We start from the raw sequence: 25,384 nt of genomic DNA, 5'->3' as shown, positions 1-25,384 counted from the left end.
TCTTCAAGAAGTGGTAGGGCGAGGACCGTCTTCCTTTTAGCCTTGCGCCATTGGTAAAGGAACCCTTCCTTCTTCTTCTCTTCTGGGCAGAGCTGGAAGAGCTCGGATGCCCTGGAAATCATGGCATGAAAGGATCCAATCTCTTTGGGCGGGGACGCCCGAGCAGGGGGCGACACGTCCCGTCGTCGCCTCCATCGTCATCTGTACCTGTTGTAGCCGTGTCTGTGCCTGTATCATCCCCGTGGGTAGTAGACCGGGGGAAGGCAGAGCAGGTGGGAGAGGTGGCGTAGGATGCGTCGTCCTCCTCTTATGCGGTGGACTTTCCAAAGGTCCTGGCTCCGGTTCCTCCGTCGGGTCTGGCTCAGGTACCTCCGTCGGGGGGAGGGGCAACCTTGTCCTTATCTCCGAGCATAAGGACTGAATAGCTGACAAAATGGCCGAAGTGTCCTGTGGCGCCGGAAACGACGGGCGCGAGGGCTCTTGAGGAACCTCGTCGGCGACACTGTCACTCTTGTCGTCGCCCTCGTCGGGATTCCTCCCGATGGGCTGGGCCTCTTCCACGACTTCGATGAGCTCTTCTTCAGAGGTTGTGTCTGTATCCACGATGGCCACCTGCCCCTCCCCCACCTTTTCCAACGAGGACTTTGTGGGGGTCTTCTCAATGGGCCTGAAAGACGACTCCCTACGCGGTGGCAGGGAGACTCTGGGTCCTGAGGTCGCCTCCACTGGCGTAGCCTCCACAGGCTGAGCCAGGGCCGCTGCGACATCCTCAATCGAGGTCTTAGCAGGGTGAATTAAGGCCATCGTCACCTTCTGTATGCCTGGGGCCTTCACCTTGGGGGGAGGGTCCGAGCCTCGCTCCCCCTCTGCCGGAATCTTCGAGATCGACCGGGGCCTCTCCAGAAGCTTCGCCGGGTTCTCGGACTTCCTCTTACCTGAGCCAGAGTGTTGGCTCATGGTTGATGGCGCCGGGGAGGATGCGCCCTGCCTGGCAGCCAAGGAGCCCGACCATTCGGCGCTCCCGGTGCCCGCGGACTCACAGTGTTTGGCATTTTGTTGGGCCCCTGTCGCCGGGGCGCCCTGACAGGACTTAAGACCGCTCAGACTTCTTTTTCTTCTCGCCTGACGGGCTCTTCCCTTCCAGCCAGTTGGCGAGACGGAGGTGGCGATCCTTCATGGTCCGCTCCGACATGTTCCCACAAAACTCAGTCCTTCTCCGTGTGCGTCTTGTCCTCATGGAGACAGTAGAGGCATAACAAATGCTCGGCCTCCTTGAAAACATTCTGAAGCTGGCATCCAGGGCAGGTCTTGAACAGCTTCCCGGGCGTCAAGCTTCCTTTCTCCTGGGCCATGTCCGGGGTAGGCCTCGGAACTTCTGGAATCCTCCAAAAGCATAACTCGACGGAATCTTCACCCTTGAGGGGCGTTGAAAACTCTGAAACGGATCCCCGTTGATCGGATGTAGAAACGGTGGAGCTTGAGGCTCTATTTAACCGAAAAATGAGAAAGATCTCCCGAAAAAGCGTGAAAACGCAGCAAAGGCTCGAGAGCTAAGCACGAGGACTCCCAACACTTGAACGTGCGGTAAAAATCTGAGGATGGCTGCCAGAGGCTGGGCTTCGGGAGAGCAGTCATTGGCTGGGGGCAGTATGACCCAGAGACCAGTGATTGGTTACTACTAAGACAGACAGATCAGAAATGAAACTGATACTGATTTTTTTCTATAACGAGGATTCTCGGCCTGACGACGGGGAATATTCATGAGCATGTGAATCCATGCCAGACCCCATGCTGGAGAAACGATGTTACTTAGAACGCTGTTTTAATATTTAAAAGGTTAGTTTGCCAGCTGGAAACAAGCCACTTTATGCTTTTTAACGTTTTCAGATCAGTGTGAATGTCTAAGGTTGCCAGCTGCTAGAGGGCATTCGGAATAAAGTCTGCGAAGCCAAGAACGGCTCAAAACAAATTATACATATAGGCAAGTACCCATTATGTCAAAAGCATAATTTATTTACAGATTGAATGATCGCATTTCACAGAAACGTCATCAACATTTTAACTTGACCTGGTGTGCAAGTAACGGAGAGGTAGTGTGTGTCTGAAAATGAACACATGCACACGTTTTCAGAATATAAATGTTGCCCAGGAGACTGTTTGCATACTGTAAAATAATTAGATACAATAATGCACAGTGTCACAGGAAAAACAATGTGATGGAAAGCATCTGGGGAACTCAGAATATGGTACTTAGTTCTTTCAGCAGAAGGAGTAGTTTACTTACAATGGTCAAATCCAAAATAATGGGTAATGCTGCACACCCTTTTGTAAAATAAAAACATGATTAACGAGTGCACATAAAAGTAGATTTAGTTTCATTTACACCTCAGTGTAGGGGTTTTAGGTAGCTAGCTAGGACCGTTCCTGGCTGGCATAAAGCCGTATTCTGTTATCAAAGGATTGTGAAAGATTAGTTTTGGTGGGTATATGTTTACATACAAACACCTGAAGCACTCACTAACTCTTCACTTAGGACTCCTCCTGATTAAGGCATGCAACACAAAGATCAGACCTAAAATATACTAGAGCTAAAATGTACAGTAACTTCTCCCCAAAAATATTTGGAGTAGATTGCCCACTTGGGCACAACACTTTCACAGACAATGCTATTTCAGAAAGTGTAAAGAGTTTTACAAAAAGGTTTGAAGTCTTGTTTTCGGTTTGTAGCTTAAAGTTCAGTATCTTTCTCTAGTCATTGCACACTAAACTTCACAAGTTTGCAATTTGCATGTACTTCGAATTTGATTCTGTATCTGGAGAATTTTAAAAACATTACAGATTAAAAAAAATTGTAGTAAATTCTCCTGTGATAGTGCCAACAGAAAGATGTTCCCAACTCAGTTTTACGAATTTGTTCCATTTTATACACATTTACTGAAAAATTAGAATCCGTAATGTTCGAAACAAAAAAATTAAATGTTGACTACAGCACTGTATCTTTGTGAATTGTCTTATTTCCGTAAAAACACGCCTGGTTCAATGTACAAAATGACATGCTCCATAATGCAGTTTCAGAGATAAATCCGTATTGTTCTCCGTCATGCTTCATGTTCACAGGTAGAAGCATACGAAAGTGCCTTTAAAAAAAAAAAAAGACTTTTAAACAAGGCAAACATATTCCTCTATGCTCTTCATAAGAAGTCCAGCTCAAGGGCTTGGTGGAGTGACACAAGATCGCTGTGGTTAGCTATTCTCCAAAAAGGCATATTGTGCTAGAAAAAGAAAATAGAGACATATTAATACAATTAAAATTATGAGAAAACGGCAACAGTACATGGGGTAGTTTCTAAAAAATAATTTTCTGTAAGGAGTACTGTAATCACACTCAGGCAATCCGTAAGTGTCAATATAAACTAGACCACAGGAGTAATCCCTACAACATATGCTGCTTCTTGAACACTAGTCAATGAGTAATTCGTACAGCTGCCATCTTTCTTTCTTCTGAATGTCCACACAGGACCTCCTGAAGCGACAATTGTCTCACTTTCAAGAGCAAATTGTCAGAGGAATGGGGCTATCAAGAGCGTAGGAGGCTTGAGCTACAAATTTGGCTTTAAGCTCGCTAAGACATTCTATTGAGCCCTATCACTGAGTTGACATCTCACGTTACCAACCTTGAGACGCATAGAGTCGGGTGGGAATTCTGAGGGCCATTTATGAAATTGACCAAGAGCTATAGTAGATGACACACATAAAAACAGTGATAAGCTTTGCATATTGTTTCCGTTTCTCAGTATTCTGGTTAATTGGTGCCCATTTCTACCAAGAGGTCTGATGATAGCATAACTACGAGCTATGAAATAGAAGTATAATGCATGATATGGAACAAGTTACTTACCTGTAACTGTTGTTCTCCAGCATGGGTCTGGCATGGATTCACATGCTCATGAATAAAAGTTGACATAGCAGTACACACATGCACAACCACGGGAGGTGGCAAAGGCTCAACATTAAGCAATTCTTACCTCCTCACCAGGCTCACCTTAGGCGAACAGGTTGCGCAGCACTGCTTGGCCGACCCTGGACTTCTCCCTGGAATCCCGATCGACGCAGTAGAATTTCGTGAAGGTGCGCGTCGACCTCCACGTAGCAGCCCTGCAGATGTCCAGCAAGGGCACACCAGATAGGAACGCCGTGGTAGCTGCGATCGCTCTGGTGGAATGGGTTCTCGGACTGCCAGGCAGCGGTCGGTTTGCCAACCAATGACAGTACATGATACAGCCGGAGAGCCATCTGGAAATGGAAGCCTCCGTTCCGTGTCCGTCCTGATGGCTTGTAGCGAGTCGTCCACTGTTTTTCCAAACAGGTTGTTCCCGTCGAACGGCATGTCCAAGACTCTGGTCTGCACGTCCTGACGGAAGTCAGTTGCCTTGAGCCATCCACGCCGTCTAAGGCACACGCCTTTGCCCAACTGGCGAAATCCAGGGTCAGCGATGTCCGTCGCTATCGTAATGGCGTGGTCCGATGCCACTTTTCCTTCCTGCAAGATCTCAAGGGCCTCTGCCCTCTTGTCATCTGGTAAGAACTCCAGCAGGGGGGCGATTTTGTACCACAACTCCCTGTCGTAGCGGGCTATGATAGCCAAGGCATTGGCAGCCTTAATCGTCATCGCTGCCGAAGAGATGACTCTGCGTCCCATCGTGTCCAATTTCTTTCCCTCGCCTTCCGGCGGGGAGGTTGACGTAGAGGCCGAGGCCCCCCTGCTTTCTTCCTGGCCGCCGCGGAGACGACTGAGTCCGGGGTCGGCTGTGCCCGAAGGCACAAGGGGGCCGCATCCGGGACCCGGTACTTCTCCTCGTACCGATCCCTTCTCGCAGGCGTTGTGGATGGGTTCTTGAGGAGGGCGAGACCCTCATCCCAGATTTCGTCCAGTAGAGGTACAGCGAGGACCGTCTTCCTCTTGGTCTCGCGCCGTTGATAAAGGAAACCTTCCTTCTTCTTCTCTTCCGGGCAGAGCTGGAAAAGCTTGGATGCCCTGGCGATCATGGCATGAAACGATCCAATCTCGTCGGGTGGGGAAGCCCGGGGAGGAGGTGACGACGGGAGTACCTCGTCGTCTGTGCCCGTCGCGGCTGTGTCAGTCCCCGTATCATCCCCACGGGTCGTGGACGGGGAGGAGGGCTGAGCAGGGCGCGATGGTTGAAAAGGAGGTGGAGGATGAATCCTTCTTCTCTTAGGAGGAGGGCTCCCAGAAGGGCCTGGCTCCGGGTCCCCCGTCGGGAGAGGTTCCTCCGTTGGTGGTAACGGCAATCTCGTCCTTATCTCCGAGCATAAGGACTGTATAGCCAACAAAATGGCCGCCGAGTTGTCTTGCGGCACTGGTTGAGGGGAGTAGCCCCGTCGGCACCCTTGACGTTCTTGTCGTCTCCTACGTCGGGGTCCCTCCCAACGGGCTGGTCTTCTTCCACGCCAACGCCATGGCTTAAGACTTCGATCAGCTCCTCCTCAGAGGTTGAGGCCGAATCCACGACGACCTCCTGCCGCCCCTTTTTCTTCTCCGCCGGAGGTTTCACGGGTGTCCTGTCGATGGGCATGAAAGAGGACTCCCTCTGCGGTGGCAGGGAGACTCTGGGCCCCGAGGTTGCCACCACTGGTGTAGCCTCCACAGGCTGAGCCAGGGCCGCCGCGACTGTCTCGATAGAGGCCTTGGCCAGGTGGATTAAGGCTTTCACCACCTTAGGTGTGCTCACCGCCTTCTCCTTGGGGGTAGGGTCACCACCTCGCTCCCCCTCCGATGGGGCCTTCGAGCTCGACCGGGGTCTCTCCAGGAGCTTCGCCGGGTGCTCGGCCTTCCTCTTACACGAGCCAGAGCGTTGGCTCGTGGGTGATGGCACCGGGGAGGATGCACCCTGCCTGGCGCCCGTAGAGCCCGACCGTTCGGCGCTCCCAGTGCCAGCGGACTCGCGGTGCTTGGCCTTCTGTTGGACCCCCGTCGCCGGGGTGCCCTCAAAGGTCTTAGAAGACCGCTCGGACTTCTTCTTCTCGCCCGACGGGCTCTTCCCTTCCAGCCAGTTGGCGAGACGTAGATGGCGGTCCTTCATGGTCTGCTCCGACATATTGCCGCAAAACGCACAGTCCTTCTCCACGTGCGTCTTGTCCTCATGCAGGCAGTAGAGGCAAAGGGAGTGTTCGTCCTCCTTAAAGACATTCTGAAGCTGGTATCCAGGGCAGACCCTGAACAGCTTTCCGGGCGTCGAGCTTCCCTTCTCCAGGGCCATGATCGAGATGGGCCATAGAAACTTCTGGAGTCCTCCAAAAGCGTGGCTCGACGAAATCTTCACTCTTGAGGGGCGTAGAAGAATCCGACACGGGTCCCCGTAGATCGGATAAAGAAACGGTGGAGCTTGAGGCTCTTTTGACTGAAAAAGAGAACATTTTCCTAAGAAAAAGCACGAAAAAAGCACTAAAGCTCGAGAGCAATAGCACGAGGATCCCAACACTTGAACGTGCGGTAAAAATCAGAAGATGGCTGCCAGAGGCGGGGCTTAGGGATATGGCAGTCATTGGCTGTTGTCAGTATGACGCAGAGATCAGTGATTGGTTACTACTACGAAAGACAGATCAGAAACGAAACTGATACTGATTTTTCTTTACCGAGGAGTCCCAGCCTGACGACGGGGAATATTCATGAGCATGTGAATCCATGCCAGACCCCATGCTGGAGAAATTGGCCAAGGTGCCAGGGTGGGCCGTTGAATCAAGTTATCTAGCCAGCCACTCCCTATTGTGGGTGCGTTAACATATCCAAGTCTTCACAGGTCCGATTCGTCTTGTGGGCTAATAATGCCCAGTAGTTCCATAGCCTTGGGGCACCAGACCCGGCTGGCCCCCGCTTTTAGTTATGTTAATAAATTAGCCCAGTCCGACATTAATCGCATGTGCAACCCCTGGATAGAGTAGGTGAGCCATTCCATGGCCCCCAGCGACCACAGCTTAGCGACCCACTCATGCTCCTGTGGGGGGTCCCTCGACTTCCACTTCCGGGCAAGGACCAGCGCAGCCGCCAGCACCATTATCACATAAAGTTTGCGGTCCGCTCTGGTGGCAAGAGTTGACAGCATCCCGTTGAGGCCTAATAAGTCCAGCCCTCTGTTTTTACTTTGCTTAACTCCCAGCACCTGGGCAACCGCTGCATGGACCTGAGACTAAAAGGGATACATTTTTGGGCACTCCCACCAGACATGAGCCCAGGAGACCACCGTGCCACATTCCCTCCAACACAACCCTGACACATTGGGGTATATTTTATTTGACCTGATTGGGGTTAGGTGCCACCTCAGCATCAGTTTCAGCCACATCTCCCGAATTTGAATGGATCTTGCAAGTTTCGGGATCTGAGACCACAGCCTTACCCATTCGGATTCCTTTATGCCCGTCCCTACATCCTGCTCCCATTTGACCATATAGTTCCTGGACTGCAAGGTTTCTTGGCGCTTACTAAGTTTATAGATGGACAACACCACCCCCTGAGTCTGTATCTAGGTACTTTTTGAACTGGGTGAGGGAGTGCGTGCCCGCCTGCTTGAGTGACTGCTGGGAGACCCACTGCCCGATCTGGAGGTAGGAAAATCTCTGCTTCTCGCCCAAGCCAAAGCCCTTCTTGCACTGCTCAAATTGTTTCACCTCGCCCCCCATCAACATATCCCGCACCATCCTGCAGCCCCCCTGGAACCAAGGATCAAAAGTCTGCGCATTGATGACTGCTGGTGTGAATTGTGGATTCCCATGCAGAGGCGTGTACGGGGATGGGAAAGTGGTAATGTGTGCCCTATTAATAGCTTGATCCCATGCATCACCTGTTGTCGATGTTATATCAGCACAGTACATTCGGGAAGGTCTATCGTGCCTCGGCAAGCACAGAACCCCCTCCACTGCTCTATCCATCCGCCTCCACACCTTCCCTCTGTCATTTCTTTGCCAATCTCTGATGACTCTAATCTGTGCAGCCAGATAGTGTACCCTAAAACCCGGCTCCCCCACCCCACCCCTGTCAGACAAAGCTTTCATGAGGGAGGCTGCCACTCTCGGGCGCTTTCGGTTCCAGCCGAACTGAACTGGTTATTTTTTGTAGGGTCCTAAAGAAAGTCGCCAGGACTCGAACCGGGAGGGCTGTAAAATGATAAACGAGCAGGGGCAAGATCGTCAACATTAGGGTGTTAATTCTACCCAACCACGAGATTTCTAGGGGGCCCCAATCCACCAGTTTTCATTTCACCTTCTGGAGGAGCGGAGGGAAGTTTGCCGTGTATAAGTCCACTGTGGTCTTGGTCAGATGAATTCCAAAGTACTTTATTGAAGAGTCAACCCGGTGGTCAGTCATAATTTCGACAGTAAAAATGTCGACAGTCAAAATTTCGAAAAATAAATGTCAAAAAAAATAATGTCGACAAACAATGTCGACATTTTTTCGAAATTTTCTATTTATTGTATAAATAAATAAATATATATATATAACTAAAATGTGTTGAGTATGAGGGGTGAGAGGGTGGTGGGGTGTGGGGGGTGTGGGGGGGACACCCCCATAGTAAATGATACTCTTTATTTATTTAATTATTGAATAAATAAATATATAAATATATAATTACTATGTGTTGAGAATGAGGGGTGAGAGGGTGCTGGGGGGGTGGCAGGGGGGTGTTGGGTGAGGGGGGTTGGGGGGGGACCCCCCCATAGTAAATGATACTCTTTTTGTTTATTTATTTATTGAAATAAATAAATATATAATTAGAATGTGTTGAGTATGAGGAGTGAGAGGGTGGTGGGGGGGTGGCAGGGGGGTGTTGGGTGAGGTGTTGATAGTTCTAATTGACATTTGTTTGTCAACATTTTTTTTTCTAAAAAATGACTTTTTACATTATATGTATAGGATGTCGACATTATTGTTTTCTACATTTTCTTTTCGACATTTTTGTTTGTCGACATTATGACTATAATATAATAAACCAGTCAACCCATCTATAGTTGTAAGCCTTTCTGAGGTCCTGGACCGCGGTAGCTGACAAGGTTAGAGGGAGCGCTTCAGATTTGTGGGCATTGTTTTTTAGGCCTGCTACTTGGCTGAACCTGTCCAGTTCACCTCCCTGCTAGCAGTGGCAAGGGATCGGTTGGGTCAGCGACAATATCATGTCATCTGCGAAGGAAGCGATCTTGTGTTCCTCACCACCAAACGGGACCCCCTTTATATCCTCGGTCGCTCTCACCATCTCCAGAAACGGTTCCAGGTGAAGGCGTAGAGGAGCAGTGACATCGGGCAGCCTTGTTTCGTGCCCCATGCTACCCGAACGGGGGCTGATATTTGGCCATTTATTGCTAGCCGGATTATTGGGTTCCGGTAATTTGCCCGTACTCGCGAGATGAAACCCGGGCCAAACCCCATTCCTCCCATCGCCGCAAACAGGAAACCCCCATTCGACCCAATCGAAAGCCTTCTTGGCGCTGATTGCCAGGAGAAGGGCCAGGATGTTCTTTTTCTGCGTCTTTTCAATCAGGTGGGCCAGTCTTCTAACATTGCCCGATGTTTACCTGCCCTTAATAAAACCCGACTGGTCAGTGTGTATTAGTTTGGGGAGGATTACTTCAAGGCGGTTGGCCAGGACCATGGTGTGAATTTTGGCAACTCCGTTCATTAGGGCTATTGGGCGGAAGGAAGCGCAGTCGGTCCAGTCTTTGCCCTTGTTGTGTATTAGAATGACAATGGCTTCATTCATAGAGTTGGGGAGATTTCCTGTGGACCCTCTCAATCGCTTTTTAAGTGTCAATAGGTACAGTATACCATCTCACTCAAAAAAAGATATGAGAGTGAAGGTGTAGAGGCAGATTTCAACCATGGAAAGTATTAACTCATAATGAAATCCTTTAGCCCCATAAGAACAAATTACTTATCTCTGTGTAATGTTCTTTCTGATGGATGTTCATCCAACAGATTCCTCATCTATGATATCCCTATCCCGGCGCAGTGGTTCTTTGGACATTTTTCTGCTGCCAGGGAGTGCAGCGCAGCTCTGTATTGGCTCAACCCAACACCTCTACACAGTGGACATGTCAGGGCCAGTAAATATGGAGGTACAGCGCCTGTGACCTCAGTTCCACCCTTTTACGCTATTAGTTGGATGCTGAGGGACCACAGAACTAAGGTGCACTAGCTACCCAAAAAGGGACAGGCAGGGAGGGCAATGAGGAATCCGTGGGAGGAACGTCCATCAGAAAGCACATTAGCAAGAGTTAAGTAATTTGTTCTTCTAATGAATGCCTTCCTCCCACGGATCCCTCATCTAGGATACAATCCCAAAGCAGTACAATAATCTGGAGGAGGAAGGGTAGTAAGGATACCACCTAAACTAAAAAACACTGAAGGACAGCCCTGCCGAAACAAGCATTCTGACCAGACATATATTTCAAGCAATAATGCTTCGCTAATGTGTGCAGGAAGCCCACATGTGGCTGCTTGGTAAATACCAAGACCAGGCACTCTGTATTGCACAGCCGAGTTGGAGGCCATCCCTCTTGTGGAGTGAGTCCCGAGACCCTCAGGGACCCGTTACCGACCAGATCATCGCATTTCAAGACTCAGATAATAATCCATCGAGGCAGGGTCTGTTTCGTGACAGCCTTGCCTGCACAGGCACACTACTAAGCAATGAAAAGCTGGTCATCAGTCCTGTTCTCCTGTGTCTGAGACACAAAGAACTTGAGGAACCTCACCAGAACTAACCGATGTAATTGTTCCTTTAGCCACCTGCAGGCATAAACGGTCTTGGTGGCGGGTGTTCTAGCAGCTCGGAGCATGTCAAGAATATCCTCTGATAAAGCCCACTCCCTATACCTCAGCCTTTCAACAGCCAGGCATGAAGATTCGAGCTGCAGCGATTTGGATGCAGGGCCCTCCCTCCTCAGTAGGTGAGGAGGTCCATCTTGCGCAAGATGCCAGGGAGTGCAGACGGCCATGTGCAACAACTCCGTATACCATGTTCACCGGGCCCAGTAAGCAGCGATCAAGCTCATCACGGCCCAAACAGACGCAGTCTGCTGTGAACCGGCGGAATGACAGGGACTGGAGGGAATGAATAGGGCAGGTTGAATTCCCATTCGCTGTCAAGGCGTCCCCCAGAGCACACCAAAGAGGAAATTCCCTGGAGCAGAACCACCTGCACTTCCGTTTTACACTGGAAGGGCAGTACAACCAACCCACAATAGGGTGCCTCTGGATATGCAGTGTTCGTACTAGCAATAGTATTGTAACACAATCAAGGAACAATACCCCAGTATTACCTTTGACAATTGCAACAATAATCACGTTATTCCACAATGGCCCTTGTGAGAGAACCAATGAGTAACACAACAGTGGGTACCCCAAAATATATTGGGATGACGGTATTACCAAGATTGACCTTTTACTACTGACCTTTTGCACAATTGACCCAATTATAGTGGTCCTAATTAACCTTCTGCACAATTGACCTTTATATTATTTTATATATGTATTGGGTTGATTTTGGATTATAAATAATATAAGGGGATTGCAGGGGGTTTTGGATTGGATGGGGGGGTTGCGGGAGGTCTCCCCCTGCATATATGTCCTAATTGACCTTCTAAATTAGGTCAATTCTCCCAAGGTCAATTCTCCAGAGGTCAATTGTGAAAAGGTCAATTAGTATACAACCGGGATGACAACTAGACTGATAAAAAAAGGATCCAAGAACATGTGTCTTGCATCAGAGAACAGAGGGAGAATGCACCTATGGTGGCACACTTTCATGAACTCAACTACTCTTCCATAGACCTTCAATGGTCCATAATTGAGAAGGTTGTGTGCCCCTGGAGAGGGGGGATATGCAAGCTTTGTTACTGAAACGAGAACAAAATTGGATATTCCGTCTAAAAACAGATCGGCAGGATCTAAACGAATCAATACCTTGGCAGACCTTGACCATGCTATCATAAACGGGACCATGCATCGTAGACCAATCATTCCATGGGGAGATTGACCATATGTACTGTAGGAAGCTAAACACAAGACTGTTCGATTTCCACCTATAACTTGTGAAGTGAAATTACTATTTTGTGTGTGTTTGCCTGGACCATCCCATGGGATACCTCTCGATACTCCAGAGCAGGTTCACACTTAAGGCTAAGTGACTATAATGCCTGTTAAAGTTGGCACACTCATGGCAATGTAATAAAAAACAACTGATTCTGAGTTCTAACTTTTAGTCCATTATTCTGTACGTCCCAGCCCCGGCGTATTTCTCAAACTCAAACAGTATATCCCAATGTTAACAGCGAACCAGGGGCCCCACGATTGTATGTTTGATGCCTTGGGAATGGTCCCTTTGAGTGTTGGTTCCTCGCGGTAACTACTCGATTTGACACACTGATGAGCACAATGACTGTTACGTCAGAATTATAACATGTAATATCCACACACTCTTTCAGGCGGTACTGCACTGTGAGATGAGCAGCTTTGCTTGATCAAACGCATTGGACACCACGTGACTCTAACGTGTGCTCGATCACGTGATTGTCGAATGAGGGTCACGTCTCACTTTTAGACGAAGCGGCCCGCGCTGCATAACACCACAACCAACTTCTCACTTCTGCAGTTAACAAGCATTTATATGCAAAATGGCTCATTCAATACATGTACTTATACTTACGTTATTACCTTCACCTCGCATTATTAGCGAATCACGGATATCCCCATTCAAACGTGTGCTCCTTTTTCTATACCAGGGCTGTTGTGCTCGTAAAAACCCATGGCACATCAGTATGTGTGTCACAGTGGAATGAAATACTGATCGTGCATGGGTTCTGGAGCTTGAATTTTGGTTCATCTTACAGGCAACCTAGTTGATATATATCAATCACAAAATGGGTGCAATAAATTCTGAGCTTGTGTGCAAGTATGACAGGTTAGCCAGATAGTGTGTATTGTGAAACATGCTATATTTATCATAGTTTTAGATCTAAATGAATTTAGTCTTGCAACACATGAGTGACCCTGTTATTGTTTTATTCATTATAGGGTCACCTATAACCTAGATTATCTTTTATAATATTAATACACATTAGATGTGTGTGTTTTTTATCACTGTGTTTTGAAAAAAACTGCCTGTGACATCACACTGCGCTTCTCACCCAGCTTGATAAATCTTGCTATCAGTTGCATAATAATATCGTGCTTATATTCCATTCTGTTTCCTGTCGGCTTTTAGATAATCGGCACACCAGCGCAACCTAGCATTTGAGGGAACTTAGGCAGTTGAGGGAACACTGTGTTCTCCAGAGCCCAAAGCCACAATTGCATTGATTCTTTGCGCAGTGGCAAGGAGCCCATGCCACCACTCTTGTTAAGGTAATGTATGGCTACAGTATTATCCGTCCAGACCAATACCATCTTCCACTTCCTTCACAGAGGGGAGGAAAGTGACCAGGGCCAACACGATTGCCTTCAGCTGCAGCAGATTGATGTGCTCCCAGGACTCCGATGGGGACCAACACTCAATACTGTTAGTAAGCGCCTCAGCCCTTAAGACACACATCTGTGACTAGGGCCACTTGTGGCCAGGGTTGATTGAGAAGAGACCCCTTCAGGAGGTTGCCCTTTGAAGGTCCCGGACACACTCTCCGAGACCAGAAAAAGGTCTGACGTCCGTCCCTGAACTGAGACAATTGAGAGCTCAGGAGCCACTATAGACTGGCCTCTGGTATTACCAAGATGCATGATACCCTAAGAGCCAGCAAGTGCAGAAAAGCTGAGGTGGGAACTGTCATCTAAGGTTGTAAAATTAGGACCACCTTGGGGATGTTCACCACTCTGTCCTCATGTGGGCAACCCTGACCCCGGCGAGTGTCAAAGACCGTGCTGATGAACCGGAAGGACTGGAGTGGTGAAACCTGTGACTACTTGTAATTCAGGGAGTAGCCCAACCTGTGCATGGGGCTGCACATCTGGTGTTTGGGTGAGCTAGTCTAGGTAGGGAAAGAAGTTAATGCTTTCCATCCAGAGGCGAGCCACCACTACTGCTAGCAGCTTGGTGAAGACGCTGGGTGAAGAAGAAAGACCGAAAGGAAGGACTCTGAACTATTAATGACAGTTCCCCACTTTGAATCTCTGTGCCTCTTGTGGGTACCCACACGGAAGTTAACATCCTGGAGATCCAGGGAATCAAGCCAGTTGTTCTATGGCCTGGAGGATCTGAGCTAGATTGACCATCTTGAACTTGTCCTTGACTCTTAGTCCCCTTTCCTCCATACTGCATGGGCATCCCTCGCGAGTGACGCTAGACGGAACCTTTTTCACCAGAAAAAAACCTTTGCCCTTTAAATTTAGAGGCGCTCAGGGGTGCGACCCTGGGAGCATTCGCTGCCCTGACTCCACCCTCCGGCGCCACACCTCAGTCCCCATAGACGCATCGACATTGATTTAACATTGCCTAATGACACCAGTTTTATTAGGGGGAGGTTGATGGGATGTATGGAGGAAAGGGGACTAAGGACTAAGAGTAAGTTAGTCAGTACGGTGAGTAACTTAGAATTACTCTTACATCCCGTCCCCTTTCCTCCATGCTGCATGGGCGATTACAACTGGGTGTAGCTCCAGGATGGAGAGGAGACCCTCCTTAAGCAAACAGGTTTCTAAGAACCGCCTGTCCGAAAATCCGCGTCTGCTTTAGAGCCGGCATCCAAACAGTAGTGCTTGCAGAAAGTGGAAGGGGTGGCCCATGTGGCCGCCTGCTTATGTCTTGCCAGGGGACATGCCGCTGGAAAGCGATGGCCGTTGCCTTGGCTCTGACCGCGTGGGCAGGCATGTTGGCCGACAATGGCTTGTGCTGTCCCTCGTAGGCTTCTTTGATGGCGGAGACCATCCAATTGGATATGGAGGCCCGATACCCCGGTCTTGATCCTTCGAAGGAAACAAAAAGAATGTCCAGCTTGTGGAAGCCCTAGGTCCTGTCCAGGTAGAATTTTAGGGCACGCCTGACATCAAGGCAGTGCCGAACTCTCTGTGCCTCGTCTTTGGGCTCAGCAAAAAAACGTGGGCAACGCAATTTCGTCGTTGAGATGGAATGCAGACGGCACCTTAGGTAAGCATGCTGGGTGCGTCCGTAGGACTACCTTGTCCTTGTGAAACGTAGTGTATGACTCCAAGGCGACCAGCGCCTGGATTTCGCTGATTCTGCGTGCCGAAATGAGGCCGACTAACAAGGCTGTCTTAATGGTGACCAGCTTGATGTCCGTGGATGCGGGGAACGGCCTCTTGATGGGCGGGTAGAGCCTGACGAGACGTGTCTAATGTCTCTTGACAATTGGGTTAGAAGATGAAAAACTGTCATCCTCCGAGTTTCTGTATGCCCCAATAGCTGCCAGGTAGGTGTGGCAAGTGCCCACCTGCACACCTGAATGGACGAGATGTGTCAAAAAGGAGAGCATGTTGTCCAGGGAACATGTTAGAGGGTCAAAGCCCTCCGAGTCTGCCCAGTGACAGAACCTGGTCTACTTGCTTTTATACTGGGCCCTGGTAGATTTGCTCCCGACGCCCTGTATGATCTCCAGATTAGCCTGAGAGAGGCTGAGATGTCGTAGCATGACATGTTCAGGAACCACACTGTGAGGGCTAATTTCTTTGGTGCGGGGTGTATAACCCTGCCCCCCTGCTGTGCCAGAGGATTTGCTGGGCCCGTCGGCAGGTAAATGGGAGGCCTTTCTGAGAGGCTGAGCAGCTCCGAAAACCATGGCCTTGCTGGCCACCATGGAACTATTAGGATGATTCTGAGGAGGCGAGATCTTGTATATCACCCTGTGAATCAGGGGAGTGGGCGGAAAGGCGTATGCTGTCATTTCGTCCCATCTGATCTGAAAGGCATCGCCCAGGGAGCCCGGGCTCTGACCCTGCCAGGAGACAAACAGTTGCCACTTCTTGTTGCCGTGGGAGGCAAAGAGGTCCACCTTAGGGTGACCCCATTCGCGAATGATCTCCTGCAGCACTAGGTCATTCAACTGCCATTCGTACTAGTCCGCTCCCAGTCTGCTGAGCCTGTCTGCCTCCAGGTTGGATTCCCTCAGGTAGATGTTTTCCAGGGCCCACTCCCACATGCTGACCGCCAGCCTGCAAAGTGGGGGGTGGTGGGGGGAGGGAACTGGTACCTCCCTGCTTGTTGACATAGAACATCATGCTGGTCGAGTTGTCTGTCTGAATGAGGACAACTTTGCCTTCAATAACCGGAAGGCAGGCCCTGAGCGCCAACCAGATGGCCCTGAATTCCAGCCAATTTATGTGGTACTCCTGCCGGGTCCAGGTGCCATGGATGCAGTGGTTGTCCAGGTTGGCCCCCCAACCCTCGAGAGAGGAGTCTGTGGTTATGGTGACCTGTGGTGTAGGTTGCCGGGAAGGCTTGCCCGTCCGCAGGTTGCAGTCCTTGGACCACCATGTGAGGTCCGGGTGAAGCGCCGGAGGAATGTTGATGATCTCTGACTAATGGCCCTATTCCTGGTTCCAGGATGCTGCAAAGTGCAGCTGTATCCTCCTCATCCTGAGTCTCGTGTGCGGGACGGCCAAGGGGACGGCTGCCATGAGACCCAGTAGGTGTTGGTACCACCAGACCAAGGTTACTACTCTGCTGAGGAAGTGCCCTGTGGCCCTCTTGATGGCTGTGATCTTGTCCTCCGAGGGAAAACCTTTCTCGGAGCACGTGTCCCAAATTAGGCCCAGGAAGGTAAGTCTCTGTTAGGCAGAATCCTGTGCAGTGCCCTTCTGGACCACTACACACAATTAAGACTACAAGTGCTAATACAAGTTCACCTTTGGTACAAGCCTGTACTACTATGTTAAAGTGGTAGCAGTAGCGGAGCAGCCAGACTTATCTCAAGAGTATATGAGCAGTTGTAGAGATTACACAAAGGGACGACAATTACTGTCACTCAAGAAAACACTGACTCAAGGTTTGAGGTAAAAAAATATAAGTACATTTATTTTTAAACCATTTGTTATAAACACAACACTTCTATTAATTCAAAACCACACGTACAATACACTACAACCAACCAATTCACTTGGTACAGTATAACTCAAGGTAAGTACCCTATGTTTTTAACGGACCGGTGTTGTGAAACAAAAGACGTTACCGGGAATACATACATTTTTGACAGTAATGACAGTTATACGCGTAACCCCGGCAAGAAATGTTATCGGGGCAAAAACACATTTAGCACCTGAGTTAACCAGAGCGAGTTGGCGGTAAATATCATAAGCAATGCTTTTGTCAGGGCAGACAGAATCAGAGAACACTCGTTGAGAGAAATTCAAGAGTCAATAGGCCGGAGACAGTGTCAAGTGGAACCGAGTTCCTGTTGTCGAGGATCACACAGTCTGACAGTTCAAGACTGAACGTTGCCAGGAGTACTTCGATATTGTCAACAGAGGAAGCAAAAGTTATAAGATGGAGGGAAGACAAGGGCAAGCCTTGGAGGAGGAAAGGGATTCACCCTAGATCCACAGAACACAGTACCTTATTCAAGGAAGAAGCTGGTGCCACGGCAGTTGTTCCTGGTATTTTCCTGCAGACCCACGGTTCCTGGAGCTTCGGCAAGAAGGAGGATGTCTGGAGGGGTCTGCACCACGCAGGGATGAAGCCGGCAGCAGCGACAGTGAATAAAAGGTGCGCTCCTTAAAAACAGGAGAGGCTCCTCAGATGGCTATCCGGACCACTACAGAGGTGTGCAGCGATTTCGACCACAAAAAGGATCCTCTGGCTGTGGAAGGTGAGCTGGTTATCCCCACTAGGCTCAAGGGAAGAAGACTCCGGACTGGATCTTCTGTGGTCGTCGAAGGGTAGATGGCTCAGGACTGCAGCAGGGCTTCACCGGGACGGTATAGTTGCAGCAGCCGTCTTTTTCTCCGCTTCTCTTCGGTTCCTTGTAGTTTCAGTGGCGACTGACTTCCAGCCCAAGAGTCCTGCCTTTTTTGCGAAAATCCCCCATTGACACAGCCTGGCTGTCAATCACGCAGCAGGGGGGGTTGTCCAGCCAGGACAACCACCTTGGCCAATCAGGGGGTGACTACACCCATCCATCACATTCAGCCCACCTAGACACCCAGGCACCTAGAGGAGGGCTTCTTGGCAGAAGCCCACCAAAAAGAAAGTGAACAAAGGCGGCAAACCTGGTTTGCTGCGCAAAGTAAAACACAAGAAGGACTTTAACAAAAAGAAATGGCGAATAATCCCAACCGTAGCCAAAAGAAAGAGTATTTGATCAAGCAGGTTTATGTTCGAGGCTAATATAATAGTCTAAAACAATACCACGTTTATATAGTATAATCGCAGTAGAAAAGTTAGGGTAGATACCACTGCCACCAGGAATGTTTAAATGTTAAAAGAGCGAAACAATGCTCTAGGAGGTACAGATAACAGGGGCTAAGGATTAACCCTTTCCAGTACTCCATGTAAGATAGGGTGTACTGGATCTGTGGTTATTTGACTAAGTAAAGTAAATGGCAACTTTACCCTTTTCTGGGGGACTGTAGTCAGCCTCAGAAATGGAGTCGGTGGGAAGTCTAAAAGACAACCCTGTGTCACTGCAACCCTGTGTAACACACAAAAGAAGGGGGCTGCTGAAGTGGTGTACTCCAGAGTCCACAATCACAAAAACAGATGAAATACACATGGCAAAACACAGGTAAGAGTGGAAAAAAGAGGTACACTCTTATAAGTGGAAAAAATAAACTCCAGAAATCCAGCAAAGCTGCTGGGGGACTCGCTGGGTAAGGGAAATGAGCCATTGAACGAGAATTCTACCCAACAGTCTCTGCGTGGGCTGCAGCTGTGACTTCTTGAGGTTGAGTGAAAAACCCAGCTTGTGCAGTGTGTTCATAAGAGCGTGGGAGGTGTGGTGCACTGCTTCCGGAGATGTAGCCCTGATGAGCCAGTCGTCAAGATACGGGTATATGTGGTGGCCCTGCGACTTGAGGAGTGCCGCCACCGAGTTCATCAGCCTGGTAAAGACCCTGAGGGCCGAGTTGAGGCTGTGTTAGGCAGAATTATATGCAGTACCCTTTGGGAACACTACACAAAATTAAGACTACAAGTGACAGTACAATTTCACCTTTGGTACAAGCCTGTACTACACAGTTATAGTGGTAGCAGTAGCAGAGCATCCAGACTTATCTCAAGAGTAAGTAAGAGTAAGTGAGCAGTACAAATAGTTACACAAAGGACAGCAATTACTATGATTCAGGCAAACACTGACTCAAGTAAAAGAATATAGATTTATTTACTCAACAGTTGTATAACATTTCAATATTCTAAGCAAGTTAAGAATCACAATCATAAATACACCACACCACTTCACTTAAATTCCAGACAAGTTAAGCTCACAAAATGAAGTGGGAGCCAAATGGCACTCCAGGAATTTAGAAGGGCAGGAAAGAAAGTTATTAGAAATGAGGCAAAACCAACAGATAAGTATGCAGGGCAATTGAACAAGAGTGACTACAGTGAGGATATCAGACAGAAAAGGCTTAGCTGAGGTGGATGTTCCTGGTGGTTCCTGCACGCTAACGGTTCCTGAAGCGACTGTCGGACTGACACGAAGTAGGAAGACTGGAGGGTCCTGCGCCACCCAGGGAAGAAACCAGCAGCAGAGCAAAACAACAAACAAAAGGTGCGCTCCTTAAAACCCAATCAGGGTCCGACCTTCCTGGCTATCCGGCCCACTGTAGCTCTGTACAGCAAATTCGACCAGAGGAGGGGTCCTGGTTTGTAGTTTGGGGCGAACTGGTTGGTCCCACCAGCTCAAGGGAAGAAGTTTCCTGGAAGATCTTCTCTGTCGTCGGATTCGGACCTGCAGTAGGGCTTTACCGGGCAGTTCAGTCGTGGTAGGGGTCCTCTTCTTCCAGTTCCTCGTTGGTTCTTTCGTTCCAGTGGCGACTGTCTTTCCAGTCCCAGAGACCTGCTTTTTATGCAGTTTTCCCCCATTCAAACAGCCTAGCTGTCAATCACACAGCAGGGTGGCTGGCCTGGCATGGCCAGTCCCCTTAGCCAATCAGACAAGAGTGCAACTTGGTTACCAAAGGAACCCATGGCAGGGGTCTGAAGATCCCTCCCTCACATCCTGTCTAACTAGACTATCAGGCGCCTTAAGGAGGGCTTCTGTGCAGAAGCCTGCGAAAAGACAGTGAACAAATGAGTCATCCCCGGTTTGGCACGCAGAGAAAAACACGAGATACTTTAACAAAAAGAAATGGCGAATAAACCCAGCCGGAACCAAAGAACAAGTTACTCTCTTACCTGGTAACATCCTTTCGATGGGATGGTCCGACGACGTATTCCATATCTATGACAGTAATCACCACAGCTGTGCTGCTTCGGAATATCTTCGGCGTCTGCGTCCTGCGTCGATGACGTCGATACGCCGCCCTCGAGGACCTCCTCCAACGGCCGACGTCACTGGATGTTACAAGTAGGACGCATGACGCCCGTAGCCTCAGTTGTAGTTTTTTCCCAGAACGTGTGGCACCAGTCTTCTGCCATTCTGACCACACAAAGCCTTGCGGAAACGTAAGCTGCAATCGCATAAGAAATTCTGTAGCGGGGAAGGCAGGCAGGAAGCGATATGGAATACGTCGTCGGACCATCCCATCAAAAGAACGTTACCAGGTAAGAGTAACTTGTTCTTCGAGGGGATTGGGTCCTCCGACGTATTCCATACCTATGCCAGACTCCCAAAGCTGTACCAATGCAAGGAGGTGGGAAACTAATTTAGCAAACAGAAATTTAGAATGCCCAATCAAATTGCAGAGTAAAGGACCGCCTTGCCAAAGGCCAGATCCTGCCCACGGATGGAATCGAGGGAGTAGTGACGTACAAAAGTATGGACCGAAGCCCAGGTGGCTGCATCACAGATGTTACGAATAGGAACACCCCTTTGTAGGGCAGTAGAGGCAGCCATACCCCTGGTAGAATGGGCCCGCAAGCCGACCGGTGGGTCCTTACCCGCCAAGCGGTAACACTCAGAAATAGCCAGAATAATCCAGCGAGACAACGTCTGTTTCGTCACTGCTTGTCCCAAACGCTTTCTAGCGTAACCAATGAAGAGTTGATCGCCCACTCTGACCCAGGACATGCATGAAATATAAAAGCTTAACGCTCTCTTAGGATCAAACCTATGGAGCCTCTCCTCTTCCTTACCAGGATGTGGAGGAGGATAATACGGCGGAAGAACAACCTTCTGGCCTAAACGAAATTCCGACACCACCTTCGGAAGAAAGGACGGACGAACTCTAAGGACAACCCTGTCCTTATGAAACACAGTGAAGGGTGGCTTAAAAGAAAGTGCCTGTAACTCACTCACTCTGAGAGCGGAAGTGACCGCAACCAAAAATACAGTTTTAAGAGTTGACAGTCTCAAAGGGCATGAATGCAAAGGCTCAAACGGAGCATCCATCAGAAATTTGAGAACAAGGTTCAAATCCCAACCGGGCACCTGGAAAGGTGACAGAGGGAACACATTAGTGAGCCCTTTCAGAAACTGTGAAATTAAAGGAATTTTAAAATGGTAACACTCTTCAGACGAGTGCTTAAATATGGACAGCGCCGCCAGGTAACCTTTAACGGTACCCACTTGCAAGCCCCTGTGGGCCAAAGAAAGCAAAAAAGACAGAACCATGGGAATGTCACATGCAAAAGGATCCACATTCTTAACCCTGCACTAGTCGCAGAACGTACGCCAACGGTACAGGGACTTTGTTGCGGGCCTTCTAGCCGAGAGCAACACCTCCATCACGTCTTCAGGGAGGTCCCAATCCTTATACCTCAACCTTTCAGAAACCAAGCGTGAAGGTTGAGGGATCTGACCTCTGGATGGAGAACCTGACCCCCCCTCCCGTGAGCGCAGATTGTCTCGCTAAGGGAAGATGACGTGGAGGGCAGATCGACAAGTCGAGAAGGTCCGGGTACCAAGTCCTCTGGGCACACGCCGGAGCAATGAGGATCATCTGGGAACCGAACCTCCGTAACCTCCGCAGTACTTGCGGGATGACGGGGACTGGAGGAAACGCGTACAGCAGTGGGAATGACCACTCCACCACATATGCGTCTCCTAAGGCTCCTTTTGGAGGAAAATCCCACAAGCAGAACCTCTCGTACTTCCGTTTGACACTGGAGGCGAAGAGATCCACTTGAGGGGACCCCCAAAGGGCAAAGATCTCCAGGAGAATCTCCTGAGCCAACTCCCACTCATGAGAGATCGCGCTCTGCCTGCTCAGAGCGTCTGTCTCGTTTTCGTCTCCGGCCAGATGAACTGCCAAGATCGAAACTTCATGCTGAATTGCCCAGAAACAGAGCTTCATCGCCTCCCTGCACAGAGGAAGTGACCCTGCCCCCCCCCCTTTTTGTTGAGTGCATGGCCACCGTGTTCTCCGTCAGGATCAGGACATTCTTCTCTCGCACAGTCGGCAGGAAAGCCTTCAGGGCTAGCCTGACGGCCCTCAGCTCCAACAGATTGATATGGAGTCTGGACTCCGACTGAGACCAACGACCGCTGACTGTCAACTCGTTGGCATGAGCTCCCCATCCCGTGAGGGATGCGTCCGTCACGATCGTCACCTTCGGCCAGGCCAGCCAAAATGGAGCCCCCTTCATCAGATTGTCTTCAACGGCCCAACACAGAAGGTCCTGGGCGACCGAGGAGGGCACCTGAACAGGGTCTGACATCCTGCCAGAGGACTGAGACCACTGGAGCATGAGTGCCCATTGCAAAAATCTCATCCGCAACCTGGCCTCTGGCACCAGAAGAATGCAGGATGCCATGAGGCCAAGCAATCTCAAGAACTCGAATGCTGGGAGACTCTGGGCAAGCTGAAACTTGTGCACCATCTGCTGAATGTGATGAGCCCTCACCTGGGGAGGAAAACACTGCCCCAGGGACGTGTCGAGCACTGCTCCAATGTACTGGAGCCTCTGAGTTGGCGTCAAATGGGACTTATTTTCTTTTTTAAACTTCTTTTTATTCATTCAGCGTGGCAGCAAAAACATAGGCGAACAGCGCCAGGCAGGTACAATATGAATACAGATATACACAATATAGTCATACAGGGGTTACATCACAGGTAAACACAACCATTGGGCATTTATATAACCTGATCAGAGAGCTATGATAGGGGCGAAGACCCGGGCCGGTAGGGAGAGGTAGCTGGGGGAGATGTGTCCGGAGTCGCACTCAGGTCTGACATATAAGATCGGAATCTGAGCCAGATATTCCTAGGCCTAGAATGGGTGGGCTGTAGGTGAGACCAGACTTCCTCGGAGTATGAGGCCCACGTGACCGCTCTTAACTATTGGGCATGTGTGGGAGGCGAGGGGCGAAGCCAGCAAAGTAGGATGGATCGTACCGCAAGGAGCATGCAGAGGCCAGCTAGTTTTTTTGGAATTCCGGGGGAGACCCGGGAGGTCGTGGAAGAGGCATACCACAGGGGAGGGACTGATGAGGTGATCAAGCATAGCAGACACCGTCGAACAGACTGCCTCCCAAAACTGTGAAAGGTGGGGACAGGACCAGATCATGTGAATGTAATCGGCACCATCCTGACCGCATCTAGGGCAGCTAGAGGGGTGATCATTGGACATGCGGTGCAATCTGACCGGGGTGTAGTGGAACCTATGTAGAACTTTAAACTGAATCAGTTTGAAGCGGGAGTTGAGAGACACTCGGTGTATGCGTTCACACATGTGTGCCCAGCGCTCATCAGACATTTCAATACGCAGGGTCCACCTCCCACGCCCGCTTCAGTTTGGTGAAGTCTGGAATAGATCTGGACTGCAGCATAGTGTATAGTCTAGATATTCTACCTCTAGTAGGTGAGGGGGAGGCAAGTTCCTTGATGATAGGGTCGTCCGGAGGTAATGCCGGAAACATCTAATAGTTACGTTTAAGGACCCTGCGAAGGGATGAATATTGGAGCTATACACACTGGCCTCTCCTTAAGGACAATGGGAGGTCGGGCCATTCAACAAATATACCCTGATCAAACACATCGCGCAGCAACTCATATCCCGCCTCAGCCCAGCGTCGGACCATGGCCAGTGGCACCCGTGGGACCCCCGGAAGGAAGTTCCAGAGAGGGAGGTTACCATGGAAGGTGTAAGCAGTGCAATGTTTTAGCCAATGCCAGCGATGTGCAGGCGACCAGGCTCTGTGAGTCCAGCGCCCGAGGGGCGGGATATGTCACGGTCGCAGTCCGCAAGTTTCTTGTATATTGAATTTGGGATACCAGCCAGTGTTTAAGGAAATCAGGGGCACCAAAGCCCCCGTAAGTCATAGGGGTAGACAGGGTATCCAGTTTAAGGCGGACCGCCCCCGAGTGCCAACGAAAGGAATTGACTGTGCGGGTCAGTTCATGGAAGAAATTCCCCCCCCCCCCCCCCCCGGGCCACAAGGGGATATTGGTGAACCTGTAGAGTAACTGGGGAAACACAACCATTTTCAGTAGACCTATCCTGTCTGCGAGGGATATCGGGAGTTTGTCCCAGGCTAGGACTTTAGATGACAAATGTGTAAGATACTTATGGTAGTTCTCGTCAAAAGTCAGCGCTTGATGGCGCGTTACCTCAATCCCCAGGTAAGTAAAAGTAGACTGAGCCCATGTGAACCCCTGGGTGTCAGGAGGGGGGAGAGTGCACTCCGTAAGAGGGAAGAGTGTAGATTTCGCGCAATTCACCTTAAGGCCCGAAATTCGGCCAAAATGTATGACGTCTTCCAGTATTGGGGGTAAGTTGATGGAGGGGGAGCGTATAAACAACAGTGCGTCCTCAGCATATAGGGACACTATGTCCGCCTGGCCCGCAGTGCGGAGACCTCTATGTGCATGGAATTGGCGAAGCACATCGGCGAAGGGCTCTATTGCTATAGCAAAGATCAGGGGAGAAAAGGGGCATCCCTGTCTTGTCCCCCTGGCGATCTCAAAGAGAGGGGAGCACCGGTCGTCCGTGCGGACCCTAGCCACAGGATCAGAGTAGAGCAACCTAACCCAGGAGAGAAATGAGGGAACAAATTTACAGCTCTCGAGGACCCGCCACAAGTACCTCCATGAAACCGAATCAAACGCTTTTTGCATGTCAAGCGTGGCCGCTAACGCATGTGTCTCGGGATTTATTCTGTCAATTATATTAAAGAGACGCCTTAGGTTCAGAGAAGTGGAGCGACCAGGGATGAAGCCCCCCTGATCTTGGTGGATGATAGATGACAAAAGGGGAGCCAACCGGAGTGCCAGTGCCTTGCCGTATATTTTGACATCGCAATTTATAAGTGAGAGCGGGGGGTATGAGCTGCATTG

At 49.8% G+C, this 25,384-nt stretch overlaps 1 protein-coding gene across 9 annotated transcripts in view; it reads right to left on the bottom strand.

Moving 5' to 3' along the window:
- Positions 1 to 1,988: 1,988 nt before the first annotated feature.
- The window catches only part of EYA3 (EYA transcriptional coactivator and phosphatase 3), a 2,553,793-nt gene continuing 2,530,397 nt past the window's right edge, over positions 1,989 to 25,384 (bottom strand). For 5 of the 9 annotated variants that reach the window (XM_069623072.1, XM_069623071.1, XM_069623078.1 and 2 more), the window contains one exon: positions 3,057 to 3,272. In XM_069623072.1, coding sequence (XP_069479173.1) covers positions 3,192 to 3,272 — 81 coding nt within the window. In that variant the 3' untranslated portion in view covers positions 3,057 to 3,191. Of the gene's footprint in view, positions 3,273 to 25,384 lie in introns of all 9 variants that reach the window. The other 4 variants (XM_069623074.1, XM_069623073.1, XM_069623079.1 and 1 more) reach the window with 1 other exon arrangement.

Source organism: Ambystoma mexicanum, chromosome 11 (assembly GCF_040938575.1).
Source record: "Ambystoma mexicanum isolate Mex_15411 chromosome 11, UKY_AmexF1_1, whole genome shotgun sequence".
In the NCBI taxonomy this organism is placed as follows: domain Eukaryota; kingdom Metazoa; phylum Chordata; class Amphibia; order Caudata; family Ambystomatidae; genus Ambystoma; species Ambystoma mexicanum.
Note: the sequence above shows the minus strand (reverse complement) of the source record. Positions and strands in the feature narration are given on the sequence as shown.